The sequence below is a fragment of the Cynoglossus semilaevis genome, chromosome 7 (genome assembly GCF_000523025.1).
Source record: "Cynoglossus semilaevis isolate Cse_v1.0 chromosome 7, Cse_v1.0, whole genome shotgun sequence".
Lineage (NCBI taxonomy): Eukaryota > Metazoa > Chordata > Actinopteri > Pleuronectiformes > Cynoglossidae > Cynoglossus > Cynoglossus semilaevis.
Genome location: NC_024313.1, coordinates 12,828,289 through 12,852,704, shown reverse-complemented (window position 1 = coordinate 12,852,704; position 24,416 = coordinate 12,828,289). Strand labels below are relative to the sequence as shown.

The 24,416-nt window shown below is 45.7% G+C and overlaps 1 protein-coding gene across 2 annotated transcripts; it reads right to left on the bottom strand.

The window, feature by feature from the left end:
- Positions 1-793: 793 nt before the first annotated feature.
- Positions 794-23,495, bottom strand: igf2r (insulin-like growth factor 2 receptor). Of its 2 annotated transcripts, none has more exons than XM_025056710.1 (51): positions 23,357-23,495; positions 21,020-21,159; positions 18,556-18,674; positions 17,915-18,013; positions 17,659-17,791; positions 17,052-17,163; positions 16,392-16,500; positions 16,142-16,301; positions 15,527-15,716; positions 15,330-15,433; positions 14,684-14,848; positions 14,319-14,462; positions 13,906-14,061; positions 13,697-13,834; positions 13,458-13,605; positions 13,196-13,364; positions 12,995-13,110; positions 12,407-12,566; positions 12,128-12,304; positions 11,957-12,052; positions 11,418-11,519; positions 11,139-11,301; positions 10,848-11,024; positions 10,607-10,753; positions 10,330-10,508; positions 10,069-10,156; positions 9,702-9,908; positions 9,470-9,600; positions 8,898-9,001; positions 8,648-8,781; positions 8,363-8,559; positions 8,003-8,129; positions 7,765-7,896; positions 6,734-6,893; positions 6,537-6,645; positions 6,281-6,362; positions 6,052-6,185; positions 5,810-5,959; positions 5,572-5,727; positions 5,270-5,480; positions 4,976-5,128; positions 4,633-4,867; positions 4,194-4,330; positions 3,912-4,029; positions 3,540-3,686; positions 3,041-3,225; positions 2,735-2,921; positions 2,518-2,658; positions 2,358-2,427; positions 1,983-2,264; positions 794-1,801 (listed from the first exon to the last, which is right to left on the bottom strand). In XM_025056710.1, exons 3-51 carry the CDS (start codon positions 18,619-18,621, stop codon positions 1,643-1,645), a joined length of 7,146 nt encoding a protein of 2,381 aa, XP_024912478.1. In that variant the 5' UTR covers positions 18,622-18,674; positions 21,020-21,159; positions 23,357-23,495; the 3' UTR covers positions 794-1,642. The 2 variants fall into 2 exon arrangements, with proteins under 2 accessions (XP_024912478.1, XP_016889021.1); XM_017033532.2 differs by lacking the exon at positions 23,357-23,495 and adding an exon at positions 22,299-22,569.
- Positions 23,496-24,416: the final 921 nt, after the last annotated feature.

The window sequence follows — 24,416 nt, the reverse complement described above, 5'->3', positions numbered from 1 at the left end:
TCAGGGTGTTTTCATCAAAACTGGAACAATTCCAACTAGTGGCCACTTTTAGTACTGTTTGGAGTTGAGTTAATGTTTTTGGCTGAGACACGGTGGACCTGCGGTCAGGACTTGACACTGAGTTTCCATCAGCTGGATTTGGCAAAATAAAGACTGGCAGCTGGACATAACGCTGTACCTGAAACAGAACCGACCAACACTGAGTCCGAGTGTGCAACCCCGGGAAGGAGAGCGTTTTAATGTGACACACGAGTGCAAGTGGAAACAATATGGCTTCAAAACAAAGACAACAACCCCACATTTTCAAGTTTTTCCTCCAAACCTTCATCGTCATCACTGCTCCGTTCACACCTAAGGCCGTCACGATTTTCACACAAAACACAAAAAACGCACACGCACGCACACACACAGTCAGCTCAGACAAACACTTCAAGATTTACCGGAAAAGAAATAAAAAAAAAAAAATCAAATGACCAATAACCGCAAACAAGAAAAACACCAAGAGTCAAAAGTCCAGGTTCTAGAGCCTTGGTGACTCTGATGTACAGCTTCTGTCATCTGAGAAGGTCAAAGGTCATGCTGTGGTGGAGGACTCATCGACAGCAGCTCAGAGGTTTGAGTTCTCACCCAGGAAACAGATCTGTATTTTGAACCAGTGTAAACAAACAGTAAACACCTGTTTGGTTGTTGTTGTTTTTTTTTTTTTTTCCCTTTAGAAACGACAGTCCAATCAGCAGCCTGGAAGTTCAGATCAGAGGAAAGTAACAATCACTGATCAACGATGCCTACAGATCAGAGGGAAGTAACAATCACTGATCAACGATGCCTCTGTGCCTGCATACATACATAAATACATACATATTTATATATGTATATCAGCGTAGAAATACATGTTTGTGTATTCATTCAAATTTAGTTCCAATAATACTAGCTTGACCTTCCTTCTAAAAGGTCGTTGTGCACTAGTGGGTGAAGGAGCCACGTGTTGACCTGTGTTGCTCACAGACAGAGACGCCCCCGGCTGACGTGACAAGTCTTCCAAGTCTCTGGTCACCGTCTCAGGTCTAACACGTCTGAAGAATTACTCTGAGAACCTGAAAGTTCCAGTCTCCGGCGAGGCTTTGATCTTAAAACCTCGGGTCAAAGGTCAAATCAGATGTGGATGTGAATGAGACAAATCAACGTCAGTTCATCAATGCTACGATAAAGTGCTAAAGCAGTGGCACAGCTTTATTTTAAAACACTAAGACGAAAGATCAGTACCAGACAAGTTCATTCTTATTCACATCCGCCCCCCCCCGTGACCTCCCACTCCCCGACCCGTGGGCGTGGCCGTGCTTTTGAAACAGAATCACGAACAGAAGAGACGAGAGGACGAGATCAGAACCGCCCCCGAAGAACCTTTTAACCAATCAGCTTTCAATAAATAAGACACCGTGTGCTGACGTTGACATTATGGGATGGACAGAGAGGCCGAAGGTTGGACGGAAAAAAAAAAAGGTCCAGAAATGTGAATCCCATAGAGAAAGGAAAAGAATTCCCATTTTTAACATTGTTGGAATTTGACTGATGCTCTTTGATATAATGTTGACATTCACTGAGAGAGAGAAGAGTTCAGACAGAGGGAGGACCAAGATGAGGGTCACACCCTGAGGAGGTCCTCATCACTGTCATCCTCGTCCCGTTTCCCACCGTCTGTCGTGTTGTTACCGTGCTTTAGGCCCGAAGAGCGAGGTTTGCCGTTTTTCTTCTTGCGGTCGGAATCGTCCAGCAGTCCGACCAGGTCCTCGTCGCTCTCCTCCTGGAATTAAAGACAGACACCGAGGTTTAAAAAGAAGACCTGCGGCCCCATGGATGGACCAGCTTTTAGGTTTGGGAGTATGTGCGTGTCAGCTAGCCTAGCCTAGCCTAGCCTTCAATGAAACAGGACTTGAAATGTGTACTTAGCACCCCCTGTAGGCTGTTGTTGAAGCATCCCTCACCTGTAGAAAGACACTTCTCTGAGCCGACTGCCTCGACAGTCCTGACTGTGGTTTCACCACCTGGACACCGGGGACACTCAGCACCTCGTCCTCACTGTCGTCCTCCTGCTCGTCCAATGAGAACGAGCGCAGGCCGTCCGTGTTCACCGGCTTGGTCCTGATGTGGCCGTTCCCATGTTTACTCCTGCCCCTGTGGGAGGAAGAGGAGGAGGATGTGGGAGGGGCTTCCAGCTCCTCCATCAGCCACTCCATCTCCTCCTCCCCTTCTTCGTCCATGTTGACCTGGGGGCGTCAAGGTCGCGTTAGTGAGACCAGCCTGAATCAAACGCTCTCCGTGAGTGTGAGGGAGAGGAGGGAGAGGTTTGTGTGTTCTACCTTGGAGTATTTATAGGAGACCTGGTTTCCTCTCCTGCAGCAGCCGGCGACCTTCTGGATCACCAGTTCCCTGAAGACAGAACAGAACACGGAGGGTTCTTTGGTTAACGGTGAAACAGAGAATCTCAGGATGTGTGTGTGTGTGTGTGTGTGTCGTCACCTTCTCTCTCTCTTAGTGAGCAGCAGTCCCAGCAGGCAGACAGCCAGTCCTGCCAACAGCAGGCTCAGAACCAGACCCAACGTCTGAGTCCGCCTCGACACAACGGGGTCATCGTCGTAAAACGGCGTTGCATCGATGGTTCTGCGTAACAACAGAGGAAAATGATCACCTTCTCTGTGGATGACAGCGGCGGAGACGCTGAGAGTGTTTCGCTCACATCAGATTACACACTGCGTCCGTGTGCCACAGGAACAGGTAGTGGCACCGGACCGTCTCCATCTGGAACTCAGGAATCCCGACGCCTGCTGACGGGTTACAGTAGAACGTGATGATCGACGACACCGTTTTGTTATCTTCACGACCGCAGTCGGACTGAGAGGGAATCGTGACCTCCATGTCTCCTCCTGGTGGACAAAACAGGAGATGTTTGTTTTTCCTATGATATTTTATTGTCATTTTCCTCCTAAAGTGGAAACTGAAAACAGAAATTGACATGAATACAGTTCAAAGGCTTCATTCCTACCTTTGATGTAGTATTTGGCTTCACTGGACGAACCAATACGCCGTGTGTAGTTGCTGTCGAGTTTCACCTGGCAGATGTTGGCGCCCAGACAGTTGTCCAGCGAGTTGTTGGTGATGCCTGAGAGCTGGATGTGGTAGATGTAGCGGTCGCCGTTGGACCGGACGTCTCCAGACGCCTGATGGTGGCTGACGAGGGAGAACGCAGGATAAAGACATTCTGAAGAAAAATGTTTTTCTGACTTATGTGGAAATAAGTTCCAAATTATAAACGTGTGGTTCCCCTTTTGGTTCTGCCCGACGACATGGTCACAGACATGAAATTCAAATCTCTGTTAATCTTTAAACCAGTGTAACCTCCTCACTGCTGCACTGATAAAGACAGTTTTAACATTAATTTAACTGCCCCACAAAGGGCTGCATCCATATTTTTTTTTTTGCAATAATTATTTGTTTTCACGTAATCCTGGGCATCGTGGTGAGAACAGTGACTTAGGGTGTACCTAAAGTACAGAGCTCCAAGGTTGAGCACCACACCGGTGTCTGGGACCTGTATTATTCCGTTGACCATCTGCACCTCACGTTGCTTCAACGCACACGCAAATCGGGTCTCCCAGCGAATCACAAACTCACAGGAGGCCGAGTCAGCTCTGCATCAAACCGAAGAAAAAAAAAACAAATAACGAGACAAAGGTCAGGGTTTTACAGTTGTTCTTTTGTGTCCTGAGATACAGATTAAACTTCAACCTCTGTCTGTCGTTAACACTGGACCGTGTCATAAATTAATGTTTCAGTGGAACGTTGTCAAGTGAAATGAGCATCATTTCCTCACACATTCCTCCAACAATCATCCACAAAGTCACTGTGGTGGTCACCTGAGGAGCGCTGGATGTCCCACCGTGGAGCTGCAGCTGAGCTGGATCAGCGTCTTGGCCTTCACGCCGTTCCCACAGACGGCGTCTCCTTCTGAGTAACTGACGGCGATTTTTCCATCTGCAGACAGAGACCAGGGGGGAAAACTCACAACCCCCACTTTGAGAACCACCGACTGAATATCCTAGACTGAGGCACTGTTACATTTGTGTAGAAATGTTTTTAAGCTAATTGGCTAAAATCCTTTGCCTCTGTCTCCATGCTAACGTGACTGCACTGCTCACCAGAATAGATCATCTGCTGAGTGTAGACCCGACCCAGGGTTTGAGTCACCCCTGAAGACAGGTGTCGACACACGGAGGCGTCCTCTGGACAGCCTAGTGGTTTACCGTGGATCCCCTGACACAGGTTGATGAAATAACTGCAGAACAAACAGCATCAAACACACAGTTGACTGGGTGCAACATTAGAGGGCGCTGAGCAGCCGCGGTTCTTAAAACTTGATATTTTGAATAAATGATGTAATAAGTTTTGATGATTTGATAAATGTATTAGGTTTGGCTAAAGACTTGAGGTTAGGAGAAAAGAGAGGATTCAAAGTAGAACTAGTCTTGGGCTTCACAGTAACTTCAAGGTTAGATTTTTATATTTATTTAATAAGTAACTTTGTTTTTTTATTTTAACTATGTTTTCTGGCAAACCAGCAGGGCTGATGACACTTACGAGTCTCCTTTGTGGCTGAACTTCCAGGGTTTTGTGAGGGAGGACAGAGATCGAAGGTCAAAGGTCTGATGCTGGCTGACCAAACTGCAGTCCATCTTCTTCGGGGGACAAACGGCGGTGGTGTTCCACTGGAAGGTAGCTGAACAACCTGCCGTCTCTGAGAAGAACTGAGGAAAGCCAAGGCCTGCAGACGGGTCGCAGGTGAAAATGATGGAGGACTGACGATTACCTGAGGCTGGAGGGAGGAGCAGGGAGGACAAACACAGAGTTTAAAAACATTTCTTCATCTTCAAAGCATTCAACGGTTGAATTCCCAGATGTTCCTCAAAGGTGTCTTTGTCACCTTCGGTGCAGAAGCCCCACTTCCTGTCAGTGTCGTAGTTGGCGGAGGTGGAGCACCACTTCCTCCCGTCAGTTCTTTGGTCGGTGGTGCAGTCAGTGTAGGACTTCTTCATGGCGATGAAGGGGAACACACACACCTCTCCCTCGGTCGTCACTGCAACACACACCACAGGTAGTGTTTCAGTTTATGAAGATGTGGCCCGTGGCCCACGTGCAGCACAGAGAATGCATTTTTAAAGAGCCCAGAGCAGAACGTCCGTCAAATAAACTGGTCCTCGCACAGAAGCAGACCTACCTGGTGGGCAGGGGTCTCCTCCACCGTACTGCATCAGAACCGCCTGCACGTCATGTTTGAAGTCCATGGTCATGGCTCTGCTGATGCCGTAGGAGATGGCGGTCTTGTCTGATCCTGAACCGTACACACGGCAGATGGTGCTGTTCCTACAGGCCGGCTCTGACACCGAGCCACACACGTTGATGTGGTACAGGCCATCGGGTAGAGGAACCTAACCAGACAGGAAGTGGTCGTAATGTTTGCTTTGGTTTGGAAACCACAGGACTGAGGTGGTTGTACGTGCCAGCAGGACCTGATCTCACCTGGACTTCTCCAGACAGAGAGGAGATGTCGAAGGTGAACTGGAGCTGGGAGTCGGTGAGCTGACAGCCGTGGGTCTCTGTGGCATCTGGACAGACCACGGATGTGGCCCACTCAAACAGGTACGTACACTCCAGTTGGAGCACTTGAGGAGAGCCCTGGACACAGAGACAGAAGACCAAGGTCAGGTTTGTCCAAACACTCAGACGACTAAGACATATACGACGGGGGTCTTCTGACCAGCTCCACGCCTCTCTTGCAGCTGAAGATGATGGTGGAGGTGTAGTTCTGTGATGGGTCTTCTTTGCATTGGGTGGAGCTGTGGTACGTGATGGAAACTTCACGGGTGGCGGTGTTGATGACGGGACCGGTAGTCGTCCGTCCGATGTCCTGGAGGAGCGGGAAACAAAACAAAACGAGACAATGAGGCAGAGGGTAGGACATGATTGGGTGAGGACACCTTCACCGTCCCCACGTCTCACCACTGGTGGTCCATCACTGGGGTCCATACAGACAGCAGCTCCAGCGGGACAGCTGACTCCAAGGATGGAGTTCAGAGGGAGACACACGTTGATGTAGAAGGTCGAGGTTCCATCGCTGTGTTCCCCGGCCTCCTCTGACAGGGCAGAGGTCAAAGGTCAGAGGTCATTATTACCACAACCCTGAAAGATGCAGTTGAAGGACGAAGACGTCACGGTTGAGGTCACTGACCTGTGGCTCTGTAGTAACCGCTCATGTGGATCAGAGGAGTGAGGTCAATGAGAGAAGAACCGTTCTGCACGGAACACTTCACCTGAGGAGGAACCGCGACACTTTTCACCAACTCAGTATAACAAGTGTTTTTTAGTAACATCAGTCTCCAATCTTTGATAGAAAAAAAATGTCTTTTATGAATTTGGGTTTGACAAATGAAATAATCTAAATCACACACACAAACACACTACAACGTAAACAGTGGGACACTCACAGGCTGCTCACAGAGCAGCGGTGTGTGGACGGAGAAGAAGTGTGTGCAGGTTTCAGCGTCAGAGTCAATGAGGACGGGCTCCTGGGGGCCTGAGCCCGTGTTAGGGGGTCTGCAAGGGACGGGAAACATTAATATGCAGCAGGAGGTTTTGGTGGAGTCCAAAGAAGAGCAGAGAACAATGAGGAGCAGCTGAGAACCTGCAGATGAAGTGGATGATGGAGCTGTGTGTGAGGCTGGGATTGGCTGCACAGGAAGCTCCGCCCTCGTAGGTCAGCTCCACCACGTGGTCTTTGTACGACAGCTTCTTGCTCACCTTACCAGCGCTCAGTGCCACACTGCCGTGTTTGATACACACAGCTGTCAAAGACAACACAGAGGTACGGGCTGTCAGAGTACACAGTACTGCAAAGAACGGAGTAGAATCTCGACGGTCAGTCTGCGTACTCTCGGTGGAAATATATTTGAGTAGAGAGAGATTAAAAAAAAAAAACAACACACAAATGTGTACAATACATATCACGATACAGGGGCAACGATACGATAGTCTCTTTAGTTTTTCGAGTTTTGTTTAAACAATTTAACTGTACACACTAAAATATTAGGATATTTCTTTAGTTTGTCTCTTTAGTTTTTCTGTTTACTTTGACTTTTCCCTGAGTTTCTACATAAAACATGTGACTGCAGGTTCATTTATTCTGACAGGCCTCAGACAGTGGCGTTCAAACATCAACTCCAACAGTAATTAGAACTGTAGTCATTCATTACTGAAGTGATGGGAACACAGCTGTTATGATGTCAGTGACGCAGGTGACAAACGGCACTGACGCATGTGCTGTGTTTCATCAACCAAGTGTGTGTGAAAACAGTAACCAGTTAAAAGTTCTTCAATGAATCCATCCTTCCATGAAAACAGAATAATGATTTTTTTTTTTTTTTACTTTGACTAATCTTTGATTCAAACAGAAACATGTGAGCTCTGTTTGATTTGGCAGAGAGAGAAAAACTAACATCAACTCTGAGAGAGAAAAAAAAACCTAATTCTATTAAAAAAACATTTATCATCAGTGGTTCAAAATTAACCCTCTATTGGCTCTCACAGTAACAGGTCAAATGTACGCTGTGAGCTGGTATGAACGACTGGTGCACATGTATGACCTTAACAACAATCAAAGGTTTCGGGTTCTACTCCATTCTAACGGGGCAGAAAGGGTTAAAGAATGTAACGTACCAGCATCGGGTCCGCAACCCACATTGGGCACACCCCCACAGATGTTCATGCGGAACATCTTTGTGTTCTCCAGGTGATCGTAGACTGTGTAGCCGCCGTCCCTGGCCAACGGGTTCAGGTCAAACAGATGACCTTGTGGTGGAGAGAAGAAGAAGAAACGTGAGACGGATCGAACGGTTCAACAAGGCCCCGGGGGGGTTTAGTTTTTTTTTATGGGGGTGGGGGGTTGGTTCATCACCTGTCGCTGGGTTAGTGACCCTGCAGTCATCGTGCTGCGTGCTGTTTAGAGGACAGGCGGCTGCTGTCAACCACAAGAAGGTGTAGACACAGTCCTCCAGGGCGGAGATCAGAGCGGGCCGAGAATCCTGGGAAAAAAAAAACACCCTTATTAGAAATGTTGATTTCATAACAATGTGTCTAAAATGTATTTTAAGATTTACACACACACTGTATATACACAGACATAAATAAACACACACACATATATATATAGATATACATATATAAATAAATATGTGTGTATTTATATATATTTATATATGTGTGCACATCCCTCAGTGTCCATGGTTTTATGGAGACCAGGGCGGGACCATCTCACCACTTTGTCTTTGTCACACTTGAAGCGGATGATGCTGCTGCGGTTGCGGCGTCCGTCAGGACAGGCCTGACCGCTGTGGTACTCCAGCTTCAGGACGTTTCCATCCCAAGAAGGGCCGGACGACACCTGACCCAGACTCAGGTAATCTTCGCCCACCTTCAGACAGGACGCTGCACTGGACGGACACTTCCAGGAGCCTGGGTGAAGACCAGCAGCGGACGATTCATTGGTGCTTTTATAACTTTGCCGCGTCAGTGAACACAAACACGGACGGCCTCCACCCACCTGCCTGCTGCACCAGGGGCCGGCACACGCTCAGGTAGAACTGTTTGTCCGTGCTGCCCGTTGGAGTCTCCACCTCCCAGTTCCCGGAGTCCAGGGTCAGAGATGAAAGGTCGTAGGAATGACCCTGACCGTCACTGAGGACAGTGATGACAATATTAGAAAGATACTCACACTTGAAGCCAAGATTACACAGGAGAGGAGAAGGCTAGCTGTGAGAAGTAGACGGAGGAAGAGCAGAGAAGTGTGTTACTTGTAGGAGCAGCCGCTGGGTTTGACGGGGATACAGGCCAGAGCCGTGGGCCAGCTGAAGATGTAGGTGCAGTCTGAGGTCTCGTTGATAAACTCTGGAGCTCCCTAGGATGAGGGAAAAAAATTAATTAATTAGGGATGTCCCGATATTACCTTTTAGCTAATATCCGATATTTTCCAAACACTTAATTTCCATATCAACCAATACTGCTATAAGGCCTGGTAATATTTATTTATTTATCTGTACAAACCACTGTATGAGTTGTCGGCACCAACACTGACTGCATTTGATCCCCTGATTAATAAAATGAGCTGCAATGCTGCCATCTAGTGGCTTTACACTTTAATGTACAGCTGTTTATCCCCAAAACTATTAGTTGTATTAAAGTTTTTTTAACCAATAATGATAATGAATAATATCAGCCGATAATATTGGTTGATTATTTTATATATACTGTATATATTTTATTATTTCTTCTATATTCTAAATAAAAATAAAATATTCTATACTTTAGGTTTTTAATGCTAACTAATGTGTGTGTGTGTGGGTGTGTGTGTGTGTGTCAGACTCACAGGATTCCTGTCGGGGTGGCAGGAGAAGTGAATCTCAGTGGATCGTCGGTAAATATCGTGGCAGATCTCTCCGAGGGTGTAGTTCAGGATCAGCTGGTCTCCAATGTAGCTCAGCTCCTGGTTCGCTAACCCTAAAAAACCAAGACATCGTTAGGAAACATTTTAAATAAAAGACAAAAAAAAAGAACCTGCCAAACACCATCAGAGTCATCAGAGCAGGTCTGAACAGTACCTGCAATCCTGTGATTGTCTCCGTCCACCTGACAGGAGGCCACTGCTCCAGGGTACAAGTCACCGTGCGTGCAGACCTCTCTCTGTTCATCACACACGGACAGGTGGTAGATGTACTTCCCACTCTTGACTTGATAATCTTTGCCCTTCAGAGAACTCAGGTTGAACTCGTAACCACTCTTCGTGTCACGGACTCGACAGTGAGCGCCTGGGAGGGAAATGTCAAATATGACGCAAACAATATTCACCAGATTTAGTTAAGTCAGCAGAGGAACTCCATCTGCCCTCAGTCAACATCTGTGGCCACGCCCACTTCACTACGGACAGACATGAACTCAGATTAGCTCGTATGGTGTCTCTGTTGTCACCTCGGGAGTTCTTGAGTGGACAGGCCTCAGACGTTCTCCAGATGAAGATGTACTCACATCCAGCAACGCGATCAAACATGGGAGAGCCCTGCAAAAAAAAAAAGAAAAAACCTGATTGGTTGGTTTGGACATTGATCCTCGTCTTAACCTAATAGATAGAAGCTCTAAATAAAAATCTGTCTTATTTTTATGCTTTGAATGTTGAACGACTCTTCGGCTCCAAAGTTGTCGGTTGTTGTTGTTGTTGCTGCTGCCACTCACTGGATTGTTGTCACACTGCAGGATGATGCGCGTGGAGTAGCGAGAGGTGGGACCGCACTGGTCTCCGTTCAGATAGGAGATGCTGATGGATCCGCCCTCGGCCACCTGCGGCATGGACTGGATGTATCCAAGGTTGTGAACCTGACCGTCGATCAAACCACATGCTCCCAAAGGACCAGCTGAGAAAAGAGATACCAGGACCAGGTCAGCGTCTTATGAATGACCTACTGGTCTCTTACTCCACTAGTCTACGGGGTTTTATGTCCACATGACCGACCTGGACAGTCGATGGAAGGGGGCAGCGGTTTGCAGACGTTGAGGTAAAAGCTGCGTGACTTGGAAGAGTCTGTGTCGATGGCGACCCAGGGACTGTCGTTTTCGTCCCGGATCAGGTGACTGAGGTCGTACCTGTTCCCCTGAGTGTCTGGATGTAAAGGAGGAGCAGAGCAGAATTTAAAACCTAAAACTTTTGATGAACAGGAAGTTGAGCCGAGTGTGGATTTGTTTTAAATTCCCACCACTGAACTGGCAGACAACAGGAGCGGGGACGCAGGCCAGGGCAGTGTAGAACTCAAACAGGACATCGTGGACCACGTGAATGGTCACTGAGCTCAGTTCCTCCCGGATCACTTTCAAGGAAGCACGGTGAGAGTATGGATTGCACACAAAGTCGATGGTGAACGTGTCCCGAGTGGCTGCAGGAACAGAAGGAGGAGCCAAAGTTACTGATTATAATAAATAGAATGAGATTAGCGATGAGTTGCTAATGCTAATGTTGTGTCTAATATCTTATTTAAGACGGTGGTCACCTGTGGGGTCGTCCAGTGGACCCTTGTAGGTCAGCTGTAGGAGACCGTCAGTGGAGTACTGCAGGGTTTTCTCAGTGCCCACGGGGCTGTAGGGAGCCCCGTCCACCTGCTCACAGCCGGCCATGCCCTGACCACACTCTGCCACGTCTGAGCAGATGTTCACCTGGAGGCAGGAGACCCAACACGTGGTGACAGTGAATTCAGTGTCTAATGTCCACAGGATGGGACACGTCTTAGTTACTGTGGCTGTGAACACGGTTCTATTATGGGATGTTCTACCAGAAAGTCTTTCCCATTGGCAGTCGCTCTGTACGGGGTCTTTGACGCCAAAGGTTGAAGGTTAAACTCAAAACCAGTATTTGGGTCGACGATGGTGCAGGTCTGAACACATGGAGACAAATAACAAATAATAAAGAGACAAAAACAAAAAAATAATCATCCAAAAATGTAAATATAAACTGCTGAAACCAATCGATATTCGATTTCATGACTCTTCCGACCTGATAGTTACTGATCTAAACCAGTTTCACTCAGTTGTTCTGAAAACTATTATTTACTGCAAATAATTTCTCTTCTTAATCTCTTACTGACTGCAACAATAATTAAATACTCTTCCACTAGGTGGCATCAGATGACTGCAAAAGTCATCTGGTGTCTCTTTCTTCAATTCCTGTCAGCGTAGTCAGTAAACTGAAACTACAAGATCGTTACACTTCATTAAACATACGTGTAATACTCCTATGGTACTACACAGTGAGGTTTCTTCTAATGTGAAGTACGTGGATCAAACACATGTTGAAACACTGGTCTAAACTCACGTTGTTCTTGGTGGTTGTGATGGCACAGGCAGCGCTGGTCTCCCACATGAAGTTGGCAGAACAGTTCTGGTACAGGAGGAAGCGTGGGCCTGAGGACTGCACAGAAACAGAGTGTGACACAGCAGACACCACATCTGAGGGCCGACTTCACCCAACGTCAGGCCCACGTACCACAGTTCCTCTGGAGCAGACCAGGTGGATGCGGGTGGTGTAGGTGAGCTTCACACCCTCTGACGTACAGATGGAGCCGTCAGTGAACTCCAGCAGCAGACGGTTGTGAGCCTCGATGACGGGCGCTCGCTTGGAAACGCCCATGTTACTGACTGACACCGTCTCCTTCACGACGCCCTGAGGAAAGACAGGAAACGGGAAATGCTCCGAGTCCAGGAAACAAAATGACGACTGAAGCAGAAAACACTCCCCCTGCAGGTCACACACACACACACACACCTGCTCAGTGATGTACTTCATCTGGCAGACCGAAGCGTGGCGGTCGCAGCCTGGTACCGGGTTGATGGGTCGACACACGTTGATGTAGTACTTCCTCTGGTTTTCTGTGTCGGACATGTCCATGGACGGCCAGTTACTGCTGGTGGCAGAGCGCGTCAGACTGAGAGAAGTAGAAGGAGGAAGAGGAGAAGAAGAAGGAGAAAAGGTGAGGTGTGTTGATTTATAGAAGTACTTTTATTTTTAAATTTCAAATTCTGTTTATTCTGGAACCCTGTTTATGTTTAAAAATTGTCCATTGTGGTTACCAAACTGTTTCTACAGCGAAAAGCAAGTCCAATATTTTGACAAAATTAAAGAAAAATATTTAAATTAATCTAAAATCATCTTGCACCCCTGCGATAGTGACACGGCCCCTAGGGGGACCCGCTCCTTACTTTGGGCACAGTGTTAATCCACTGGGTCAAATGCTCCTGTAATGATGTGACTATATTGATAAGGAAACAATCAAACAAATCTTCAGGTTGTTCTACTTTTCTCAACTACCCCCTGATATTTGAGCGTTTGAAGCGTGGTACTTCGTGTTACTACCTGGACAAGTCGTACTGTTCCAGAGTGACGGGATCGGTCACGAGACACTCGTGCGGTCTTTCCGGACAGGCGTAGGACGTGTACCAGCGAAAGTTGTACGTGTATTTATCTTCGTCCTGGTGTATACAAAAACAAGTGTCTTAGGAGTACTCTGATGGTCTGTGTCAAGAGTACGCGGAGACACAGTGCGAGGAAAAGTACCTGGAATTCTGGCGCTCCGACTCCGGCCTGTGGATCACAGAGGAAGGAGATGAGGGTGGATCTCTGAGTGTGGGCCAGGTTGTTGTAGGCCGTGCCGTTGGTGTAGCTCAGCTGGATCAGACCATCGTAGTAGGACAGGTGAGAGTTGGCTTCACCCAGATTCCAAGAGCTGCAGGACGGGAAACAGGGAAAAGAAAATCAACAACATTGTCCAGGAAAATAAAAGCTGAAGTGAAAACTTCTGGTTCTTCTGGTCAGGCACCTTTTCTCCACCTGGCAGGCTCCGGCCTTTTCGTTACAGTTGGCCACCTTGACCGGACCACAGACGTTGATGTAGTAATCATAGTTGGCTCTGGTGAGGTTGTAGAAGCCGCCGACTTTGGTGAGCGGAGACAAGTCAAAAGAAAAGCCTAAAAATAAAAAAACAAACAAATGGGTGACCACATCATAACATGACGTTTTCTCTTCCCTGTGGTAAAAATAAATCACAGCCCGTCTCACCGGCCTGAGCATCCTCCACCCTGCAGTCGTCTCCCTGTGTTTTGGAGAGGACGCAGGCGGCGGGCGTGTACCACTCCAGCTCGTATAGGCAACCGTCAGATGAAACGGTACGAAGGATGGGGGCGCTCTCCAGGTCTCCTGCAGGACAAACAGTGATGTGAAGAGAGCAGCAGACGCAGCAGTTGTCTGACTCCGTGACTTGACCATACCTGGTTTACACTTGAGGGTCAGGATGGTTTGGAACCTGGTCTTCTTATCGACGCAGAAGCTCCCATCGCTGTACACCAGTCTGATGTCATCCCCTAATGTTGTCTTCTGAGGAGACGACTGGAAGCTGCCCAGGCTGATGGCCCTGTTCTCCTTATCTGCAGCACAGATACAGGGTTGAACACCGAGCTGCACAAGTCAGGTTTAAAACAAGGGCCAACATGAAGCAACAAGAAAAAAAAGAAAGAACTGAAACCGAGCCATTAGTAAAGGAAATATGAGCCAAAATGAATGCAGTAAAAATGCACTGAAAGGATTATTGAAACCCAACCCCTGGGTCGAGGCACATTACTGTGCCATTATTTACAATAAAAAGACATAAATGGAAACCGTTCTTCCTCAGACAGTGACTTACCCACAGCACAGATAGAGGCGTTCACCGGGCAGCCAACAGCGCCCCCACTCTGGATAACCTTATGACAGACATTCAGGTAGAAACGTGCATCTGGGGTCGGAGAATTTGCGTCGACCACTTCCCAGTTCTCACTGGCGTCTGACTCTGTGAACCAGTGACCCGGAGAGAGAGAGAAACAGACGATGTTTGAAATGAAAAAGTCCAGAGGACCGAAGAGAACCGGACCTCAAACTGAATAATTATGATCCTCAAAGGAATAAATTAAAAATCCCGTGAAATTTAAGCTAAACAGAAACTGAGGTGAAAAGACTTGAAGTCACGTGGTCGGGGTCCACTCTGGTCAGAGACCAGCTTGTTCAACTCACCAGGGAACCTGGTTAAAGGTGAGAGGTCGTAGTGCTTGTTGCCGTCGGTGACCCGACACAGCAGGTCCTCCTTCTCCTTGACACAGGCGTACGCCGTCTCCCAGTTGAAGTAGTACGTACAGTCGGTTTCCCCGGCAAAAACTGGGTTCCCCCGTCCACTGTTGGCTAGTAATGAAGAAGGAAGACGAGAGGAGGATAAAGACTCACGTTCACACGTGTAACATACACATGTACATACAACATATAATATGAAATATTAAAACAAAAAAATCAACATTACAATATTTGATATAAATTCAGCAGCAAGAATGAAGTACTGCACTTCTTTAGCAGGAGTACTGCACCTTATACTTTGTACTGCAGCTTTAAGGTGCTCCACTTTCTTTAAGTACAGTTTTGGCAGTAGTATATTTTTAGCAGTAGTACTGCACTTTGTAAGTACTGGACTTTTAAAAAGGAGAAGCCCTTTTTTTTTTCAAAAGCTTGAACCTCTCTCTCCACTGCACAGGGAGAATGGACAACATTGTAGAAGACGATCATTTCTTAATCAGGAAATAACCACAAGATGGAGCCAAAGCGTTGTTTTATATATATATAATATATCATATATGTACACCCTCAGTAAAATGAAAAAAAAAGTTCTCACATGCATTCTTGTTGCACTCAAAGTTGATGATGGTCATTCTCTGGAAGCCTGAGGAGCACTTGTCACCGTCTGGGTAGATCAGAGTCAGATCTCCGTCTGAATATCTGCAGAGAAGACGAACAAAACAGTCCAAGTTATTGAAGTTCAGGGATAACGCCTTCGGTGGACTGGGCAGCTGCTGACCCAGGAGAACTTACCGCAGAGTCTGGTTCTGGTATCTTCCTGCGACCTTCTTCATGTCGTTGTCCTTCTTCACCTGGCAGGACGACGCCAGAGGGTCTTGACCACACTCGCCACTCAGGATCTTTCCACACACGTTCAGGTAGTAGACATAGACCTCAGCTCCGTCGCCGGACTCAGAGTGGGCGTAGTAGGGTGGATCTGCGGCTGCAGGTGGAGGGGAAACAAAAGTTAGAGATTAGAAGAAGAAGAGGAGATTTGGAATCACCAGAGAAGAAAGAAAAGAAAAAGAAAATGAACCAACACCAGGAATATTGGACTGGGAGTTGGTGAGAAAAAAATCAATAACTGATGGAGGAGATTGATATTAAAAGTGAAATTGGATAGTGGTATTCTCTTACAGCTCTAGTCCTCATGGAGGCAGAGTTCAGGGGAGCAGCAGTTTTCATTCTTAAATAAAAACGCAATACTCTCTGATTCTCACTCTACCCGAGGAGAAGGTGATTATTAAACATCGTAGCTGCTGCAGATTTGTATCCTTTAATACAGTAACCCTGAATCTTGTTGCAGGTATAAAGGCTAGTTTTAATCACTTCTGGTAAAAACAAGGGGAGAAAAAGAAAGTCACCCACAGCTGAGGGTGAGCGGCGTCAGGTCGATGGAGATGTCGTGCTGCTGGCTGGTCAGTTTGCAGCTGTCACTCTCCAGATAGTCTCTGTGACAGGCGTACTCCGTCACCCACACCACCTCGTAACGACAGTTAGCCTCTGCTGTCATCTTAGGAATACTGCCCTGGGGGAGGACAACACAGACGGGGGTGTTTATGTTCACTTCCCTATCAATGCAGTGTAAATGACAGGTATCCGGTTGAGCGACACCTACTGAATGTCGGCTGGAAGGACAGGTGAAGGTGATGGTGACGGCAGGATCGTGATCCTGACAGATCTCCGGACGAGACGAACCCGGACTGAGTTCATAGTGTAACCTCAGACTGAGGAGGAGGAGGACGGGGAAGAGGAGGAGGACAGAAGAGTTGAGGTTAGGAAAGGTGGGGAAACAAGACAAAGGGAAGAAAGAAATACAAGGAGGACAAGAAGAATGGAAAGGAGAGAAAGAGGAAGAACCAAAAGAACATGAAACCATGAAAAAGGAGGAGAGAGGAGAGAAAAGGAAGGGAGAAGTAAAATAGCAAGAGGAAAGAGGACAGAGTGAAAAAGGAGAAGAAAAAAGAAGAAAAATGATGAGGAGGTTGAAGAAATGACAGGAATAAAAAGACAATAAAGTTAAGGAAGAGGGAGAAGAGGAGGATGAACAGAGAAGGAAAGGAATTAAGGAGACAAAAACAACGAGAGGAGGAAAAGGTCAAGTGGAGGAAAGAGGAGCCAGAGGAAGAAGACAAAGAAGAAATATGAAGACGATGGAAGAGAAAAGATTCAGTTTTTATTTGTTAATACTCAAACCAAACATGAAAAAAAACCTTTAAGATCCAGTGAGTAGGAAAAGCTGCCATCTAGTGGTGACATAGCAGAGTAAAGGTTGTACCTGTCGCTGCCCACCAGCTCCAGCGGTGAGGTCGGAGAACCCATGCTGTAGGAACCATGACTGTTGACCAGACAGGCTGCGGAACCAACTGGACACGACTTGTCTGGATCATCTGAACAAAGGAGACACGTCATTGGACAAGTGTCATTGGACAAGTGTTCTTTTCCAGAGTCACACATATTTGGAACATATTTATATACGGAGGCAGATAGTTCAGCATTTCAGATCTGAAAATTCTGGTGAAAACATCAGATGGAAACCTCGGAGGCTGCTCAGAAGTGAGAGGGTCAATCTGATTGGCTGCTCGTGTCACAACAGCACTGGAGGCAGAGAAGTGATGGTCTTAAATATTGTCCAATGAAGACAGTTTGACACCAGACATTATTGTTATGATGCAGGAAGTCCTTCACGTCCAACACGTCTGCAGGGTCAGACATAACTGTTCCAGTTCCTTCTTTTGTGGCGACTTCATTTGTCCAGAAATGCTGATGTTTTCAGTCGACAGCGTGTGCGTGTTGAAATAGATTTGAACAACTTCCTGTTTCTTAAATAGAAACACAGGATGCCCTTTTTTACCCCCCTCCCCACACACACTTCTGTTACTCACCGAGACTGCGGCAGATGTTGATGTAAAAGTCCACGCTGTCGTCGCCGTCGTCCACCAGGTATCCGTCCTTCAGTTTGATCAGAGGACTCAGGTCGTGTTTTTTACCGTCCGAGTCGAAGGCGTAGCAGGGAACCTGTCAAGAACCGGTTTAAAACTTTAAATCACTGACTTTAATCCATGCATCCATCTGATTCTAGACCCATGATCCTCCATCTTCATCATCATCATCATCATCATCACAGCAGCAGGTACAAACCTCTTTGTGTGGTTTGAATTTGTCCCTCCTGCAGGCGACGTAGGTCTTCCACTCAAAGTAGTGCACACACTCAGACACGTCCACGAACTCTGGGGTTCCCTGTAGAACACACACACACACACACAGTGGTGTAGATATGAGACATTGATGACATGGCAGTTCAACACATGGACACTGTGGAAAAATTTAATTGTTTCCTCTGGTGAGTTGAATATTTGTCTGATAATTTAGTTTTTTTTCCATTTCCTGTGAGAACACCACAGGAAGTGACAGGAAGCCACCTCGCCTCACGATCTCTCACCTCACGACTTCACAAACGTCCCACATCATTTTACATCTCGAGGGTCTAAAGCCGACAAAACAGTCTCTTTATTACTGTGGTGGTGGGGGGGTGGTGGTGGTGGTGGTGCACCACTCTAGTCCCCTCTTGGAGGACAACGATGACGACCTCACCGCTGTAACACGTCACGTCAGCTCTGTTCTCTCTCTGCTCATGGTTCCTTAGAAGGAACTGTGCTTGTGCTAAGACTACAAACAGTACCAGACACTGATGTGGCTCCAGATTCTTTTTAAATGTAAATAAATAACCTCCGTCCATTCCTCATGTGAAGTCAAACATGATGTCACGCTCGGACCCCTACCATGGTTTTCCCACACTGGAAACTGATGCTGGTCTGAACGTTGTTGCTTCTTTCTGGACATCTCATGGAGCTGTTGAAGTCCAGGACCGCGTCTGAGCGGGTCTTCAGGGTCAGGTCACCTACAGGTCCACACAGACACAGACACGGACACAGACAGCTGTCAGTTAAAGAGACAGAACCTTTTTGGACTTCTTCATTCATCAGTCATTCAGCCCACTGATGTTGACCACTGTCAGATGGTCTGGGCTGTAAAGGATTATTAATGACTGGACCTCAGTGACCTGCAGACTCACACCAGACCACCCTCACCCTCACCCTCACCCTCACCCTGTCATCATGAGACTCAGACAGCAGTGGGAACCCTACATGAACCTGAGACTCAAACATCTGAATCTGACCCTGGATGTTGGGTCCGAGTGCGACCTGTACGCCACAGCACTGCAGTAGAAGAACACTTCTTTTGGTCCTGTTTTTGTGCTTTTCTCTGGACCTGGACGGACATCATCATCACTGGTCCTCACCTGGTTTGATCTGACGTTCATCAAACACCAAATATCCTATTTCAGCATTTCTCCTGTAGGCGGTGTTGTGTGTGCCGGCGTCGGTCATGTGATCAGGAGCTTGCTCTGCCTGTGCTCTCTCTCTACTGTCTGAAGGAATGTTACTGAACAACACTGTGAGCTACAGTACCAGCATGAAAACAAACAAGAGAGTTGGCAGAGAGAACCACAGTTGGAGCTCCAGTCTCTTAATTAAATCAAACATAAATCCTACTCTAAATTTAATTCTCTTTCAACACAGAAGGATGAATAAAAAAAAGTGTCTTATTTTTCACTCTTATTCCTCTAAAGTGGACACAGGTCACATGATGAAGCAGGACTGAGTGTTTGTGTCCAATGTCAGAGGAACTGTTACTAAAGTCTTAAACCAGCAGAACGAGGACGACATGACGCTGCAGTCTATTTGTGTGTGTGTGTGTGTGTTTACCTCTGTCATGTGACCAAGTATGATTAACCTCCAACCACTGCTGTTTCTGTAACGTTATCTAAGGTCTAAAAGCGGAACACTCCAGATCATTCAAGAAGCTCAGTGTTTCAGTAAGGTCAGAAAAACTGCCACGTGAGAAGAGTTCAGGAGTCAGAGGGTTTACTCTGACAGAGATGTGGATGCTGCTGACAAACACCAGCAGCAGCAGCAGCAGCAGCAGCATCAGCAGGAGGCCGAGTCTCATCAGCGTTGATCAGATCTGCTCATGATGCTCTGAGTCACAGTAACAGTTAGAGGGGAAAGAATCTTTAGCATCTCTGTCACATTGTGACGTTATGCTAACAGTCAGCGCTGCTCTTTCAGGCTAATGATATCAGTGACTCTGAGGTTACGGGACACAGACGACTGATCGATTACACAGCTGGAGACAAACATCTGCAGTAACGACACAAACACACGAGAGGAGAACGCACCAAAAAACCAATGACAGCTTTTTAGCACAGTGTATAATTTCTTTATATATTTTTATATGTTTGGAGGAAAAGGTTCTTCAGTTTTATTTTCCATGGAAAAAAGTGCCGGTTTTGCAAGAACAAAGAAAGAACAATGACAGATTCCAGAGTCCTGTTCAGTTCTCACCGATCACCTGGTTCTGGCGTGAAGCCAGTCAACTCTGTCATTAACACACCCGTCTTTACTGGTTAGCCTTCTTCAGCCAACGTACCAGAAAACATCAGTGTTTGTTTCTCATCTCGTGTCTACAGGAGGGACTGAACTGACTGTGTCTAAGGACAAAGGTGAAAACTTGCAAAAACACCATTTAAAGGCAGATTCACATCATGTGGTCCAGGGGAGTTTACAGTGAGGTTCAAAGTGCAGAGATGACACAGAATTGCTGTGACAGTGTGATTCTTAGAGACACTGGAGAGTTTGAAGAGGCCAAAGACGAACTTTGCTTTTTTGTGTGTGTTCTTTTTTTTTTTTTAATCACATGATGATTTACTCATTCAGGATCATAAATCTACTGGGGCTGAGGAAAAAATGTCACCAAGAATTTTAAGTGAACAACACCTAAGGGAGAAACTCTCCAGTACATAAAGTTAATTATTATGACTGGCTGAGGTAAACCAAGCCATTCTGTCTCAGGCGTAGACTGCTGGAGAAACCCCCACAGTCCCAAAGCACCCTTCAAATATTTTGATATACCATGCATTATAACACAATACTTTTTTGTCCTATTAGTGCGTTTTCTAAATTGTTCAAACAACAATTTTTAACTGAAAATAGCCTGGAATTACGTTTGCAAACGGAACAGAACTGCCAACCTCAGAACGTTGCTGTAAACCAGCAACTACTTCCTGTTGTGTCATTCGTTTTCTTTGACTATTATCTCTTTGAACAAACTACCACAAAGACTAGCTGGCAGACAAACGCATGTCAAGCCAGTGAAGAAGAAAAAAAACCCAACAGTACTCACCAACAGACTGCTTAGTTTTGGTGGTAAGGTCCTGGGCGCAGACGGCTGTGCTGGAGTCACAGCTGGTGGACGGTGAAGACTCACAGAGCTTGAACTCATAGCTGACATTTCTGTCACTGTCGATGGCTTCCCATTTATAACTGAAACATGAGAAAACAAAAGAGATATTAATAAAAAAACAAACAGATAATTTCACCAACTGTTCTCTTGGTTTGGTCCTGCTCTGTAAAAAAAAGTACTTGAAAAATACTATTGCTCTTTGTTGTACAGAAGTTGTTTACATACAACGGTTTTATCAGACCGCAAGGTCAATATTTGAACAGCAGCTGCCAAAACAGGACACTGGAAGGGAGTATAATAGTGTACATCAGTACACACCTGCGTGTACCTGACTGTCTAGTGAAAGTACATGTGAAAACAGACTTGAAGAATATGCAAAAAAAAAAAAGGCACTCAGTAAGAAATGCTAAAAATAGTTGGAACTGCAGGATGTACATGTCACAGGATGTACATGTCACAGTCTGCAACATTGCGCTTTTAAACATTAGGGAATATTCATCTTTTAGCACATAATCTAAGACAGTTATTCGAGTCAACTGCAAAACGGAATTATGACGTCTTGGCTTATTAGCCTCAAGCTAACACACTACTTTACTTGTTTCACATTGAACGGCGACGAAACAACTGTTGCAAATATAAATAAAATCAAAAGAAAGTGTAAAGAAAATGTACGAACGTTTAGTTTGATGATTAATGAAGCAAAAGACGGGAAAAGGTGCAGAACAAAACCTGAGTTCCTGCCCCATATTTGCTGTTGATGTTTGAATGACATCCGACTGATATCGAGGTTAGCTTAAGGGTTGTCATTAACGTAAATAGAAACATTTCTAAATAAATATCGGAGCCGATGAATCGTGCAAGACCATAACGTCTAAAGTGAATGTTGTTAAGTCAAGGCCTGTGCTTTGTACGACTGTAACAAGGAAATGTAATCTGACGCAAGAATCTCTAACAGACATTTTAGATTGATTGGACTCGAAACTAAATTCATTTTTTGCGTTTTCAATTACAAAAAAAAAATAACATTATGGTTTGGGCCGATTGGTTGTGATGATAATATTAGCTACACCGATTATTTAAGGCCTGCGGAATATCACTAGTACGACAACAAGGATGTAAAATTAGGTGCTTTGATAACGAGTGTCTTGTTGGTAGACAAAACATAACGATTAACGTAAACTGTTTTGTTCTGTCGCAGCATCGTGTTCCGTTCGTGTACCTGCAGAGATCCTGGTACCAAACACCGCTGGTGCCCGCCTCTTGAGCTCCGGTCCGGACCAGTAAACATCCCATACACGCCATTATCCACAGCCTCGGCTCTATAGGCCCGCGGCGGTTATACGTACACCGAAACATCACGTTAGCTGCTCGGAATGGAAATAAATAAAAGAAATTTTCTCTAAACGACCCGAATTAAGACGACATGATACAGCGGAGTGTGTCAGCACCGAGCTGAATCAATAGGAAGTGGCTGTACCACATGACAGGACATCACATGACGATGAATGATGAGGCGTTCGCTGTTACAGGGAAATCTCTAACTTTACTGATAAAAGAAAAACACCAGACACTGTTGTCAGGAGCATACGTCACAGTTATAGTTACGTTTTCGGCGGAAGCCTGATCTGAAACAAGATGCGATGTTTTTTTGATTATATGAGTATTGTTTATTAAACCGACTAACGTAAAGTACGATCTGTAGCGTAACAAATGCTGCTTTCAAGAACCGTGGGAAACAATTGACATCCAGGCGCATCCAAAACAGTTATGTCAACGGTTAATTGCGTCGTTCATTGGCTGTGACTTTTAAAAAAAAGACCTACATGCAAGGAAATCATTTGTATCAAAGATGAATAACATTATGTTACGTTAATGTCATTAAATCTACACTGAGGGGGAAAAAAGGCTTAGCTAAATGTACACACATCCAAAAAGGTAAACACAGTAGTCATAATTCCTGTTCAACAAGATAAACTGACAGAAAGAGAGGAAAAAGAGGGTGAAATGCTGAAATGTAAACGAGATGTACATGGAATGAAGGGGGATGACACGATTAAGGAAAGGACGTGAAAAGAAGGAAAGGAAACAAAGGGAAAGAAGTCAGCAAAAAGGGTAAAGAAATACAATAAAATAAAAAAGAGAAGAAAGAAAAGATAAGAGGAAGACGATTGGCGTAGGAAATGATGAGATAATTTGACCTGATAAACATGCACTACCGCCCCCTGCTGTTCAGGTGGAGGCTGGCCCTATATAATAATCAGAATGAAGTCACCTCACCTGTTCACTCAGCTGGTGGAAACTCGATGTGTCTGAAGACCACAGTGAATCCAACGTCAGCTTCTCTCTTCTTCAACCATGTGGCTGCTCATCGTCATCGTCATCTGTTTGTCCACAGGTAACAAGATAAAACTTCAGAAAAACTCAATGATGTTAAAAAACAAAACAAAACAACAAGATATTAATCCAACATTGTTTCCATGTAGTTCAAGCTGTTCCCATCAATCAGACCCAGAATGCTGCTCCAGGTGGTGACTGCTTTTTTAAATATATTGATTCAAATACATTTTTGTCACATTAAGAGTTATCAAGTTTATTTTTCTCTTTTTTGGTAGGTAACACCACTGATATGGACCACACCACCATAGAAGCACCAGCAGGTGATCAATACACACGTGCAAACATCGTTGGTACAAAAATGTAAAATACTGAATGAATCACCCACAATGCAACATGTCCTGCAGAAGGTTGGTTTATAATAAATGAAAATGAAGTAAGAAAAGTCTGACACTGGTTCTCTCTGATAAAGTTAAGGCTTTCTTGATACACAGAGGTGTTTTTTTTTCACCCATTTCATTTGTCATTTATATTAAAGAAACTCTAATATAATCTCACAATGACCTCCAGGTGAGTATTGTTGAGCCCCTTGTTTCAGCTCCCTGCATTAGCCCTGTGCACCCTGAAGGGACATGCCCCTGACTTTGGGAACCACTGGTCTAACAACTAACCACGTGTTGGTGATACATGTTGTTTTCCCTTCATCAGGACAGAATGTTTCCACGGTGATCGAGTCAGACAGTGCAGAAACCTTCCAGGGTAAAACATCCAAAAGTATCAAAAATGTTAAAGTGCTAACATTAAAAAAAACATTAATACGTGGCTCTACCTGTGACTTCCACAGCTCTGGACGATGCAATGGCCGTCCAGGAGGGGGACATCTTGGTGTCTGTGTGTAAACATTTATATGGGTGGGGGGGTTAGCTTAGCTGAGTCTGGGTAGTGACTAACTTATATACGATGGCTTTATATTTGTATTTGAATGTTGGGCTCCACCTCCAGG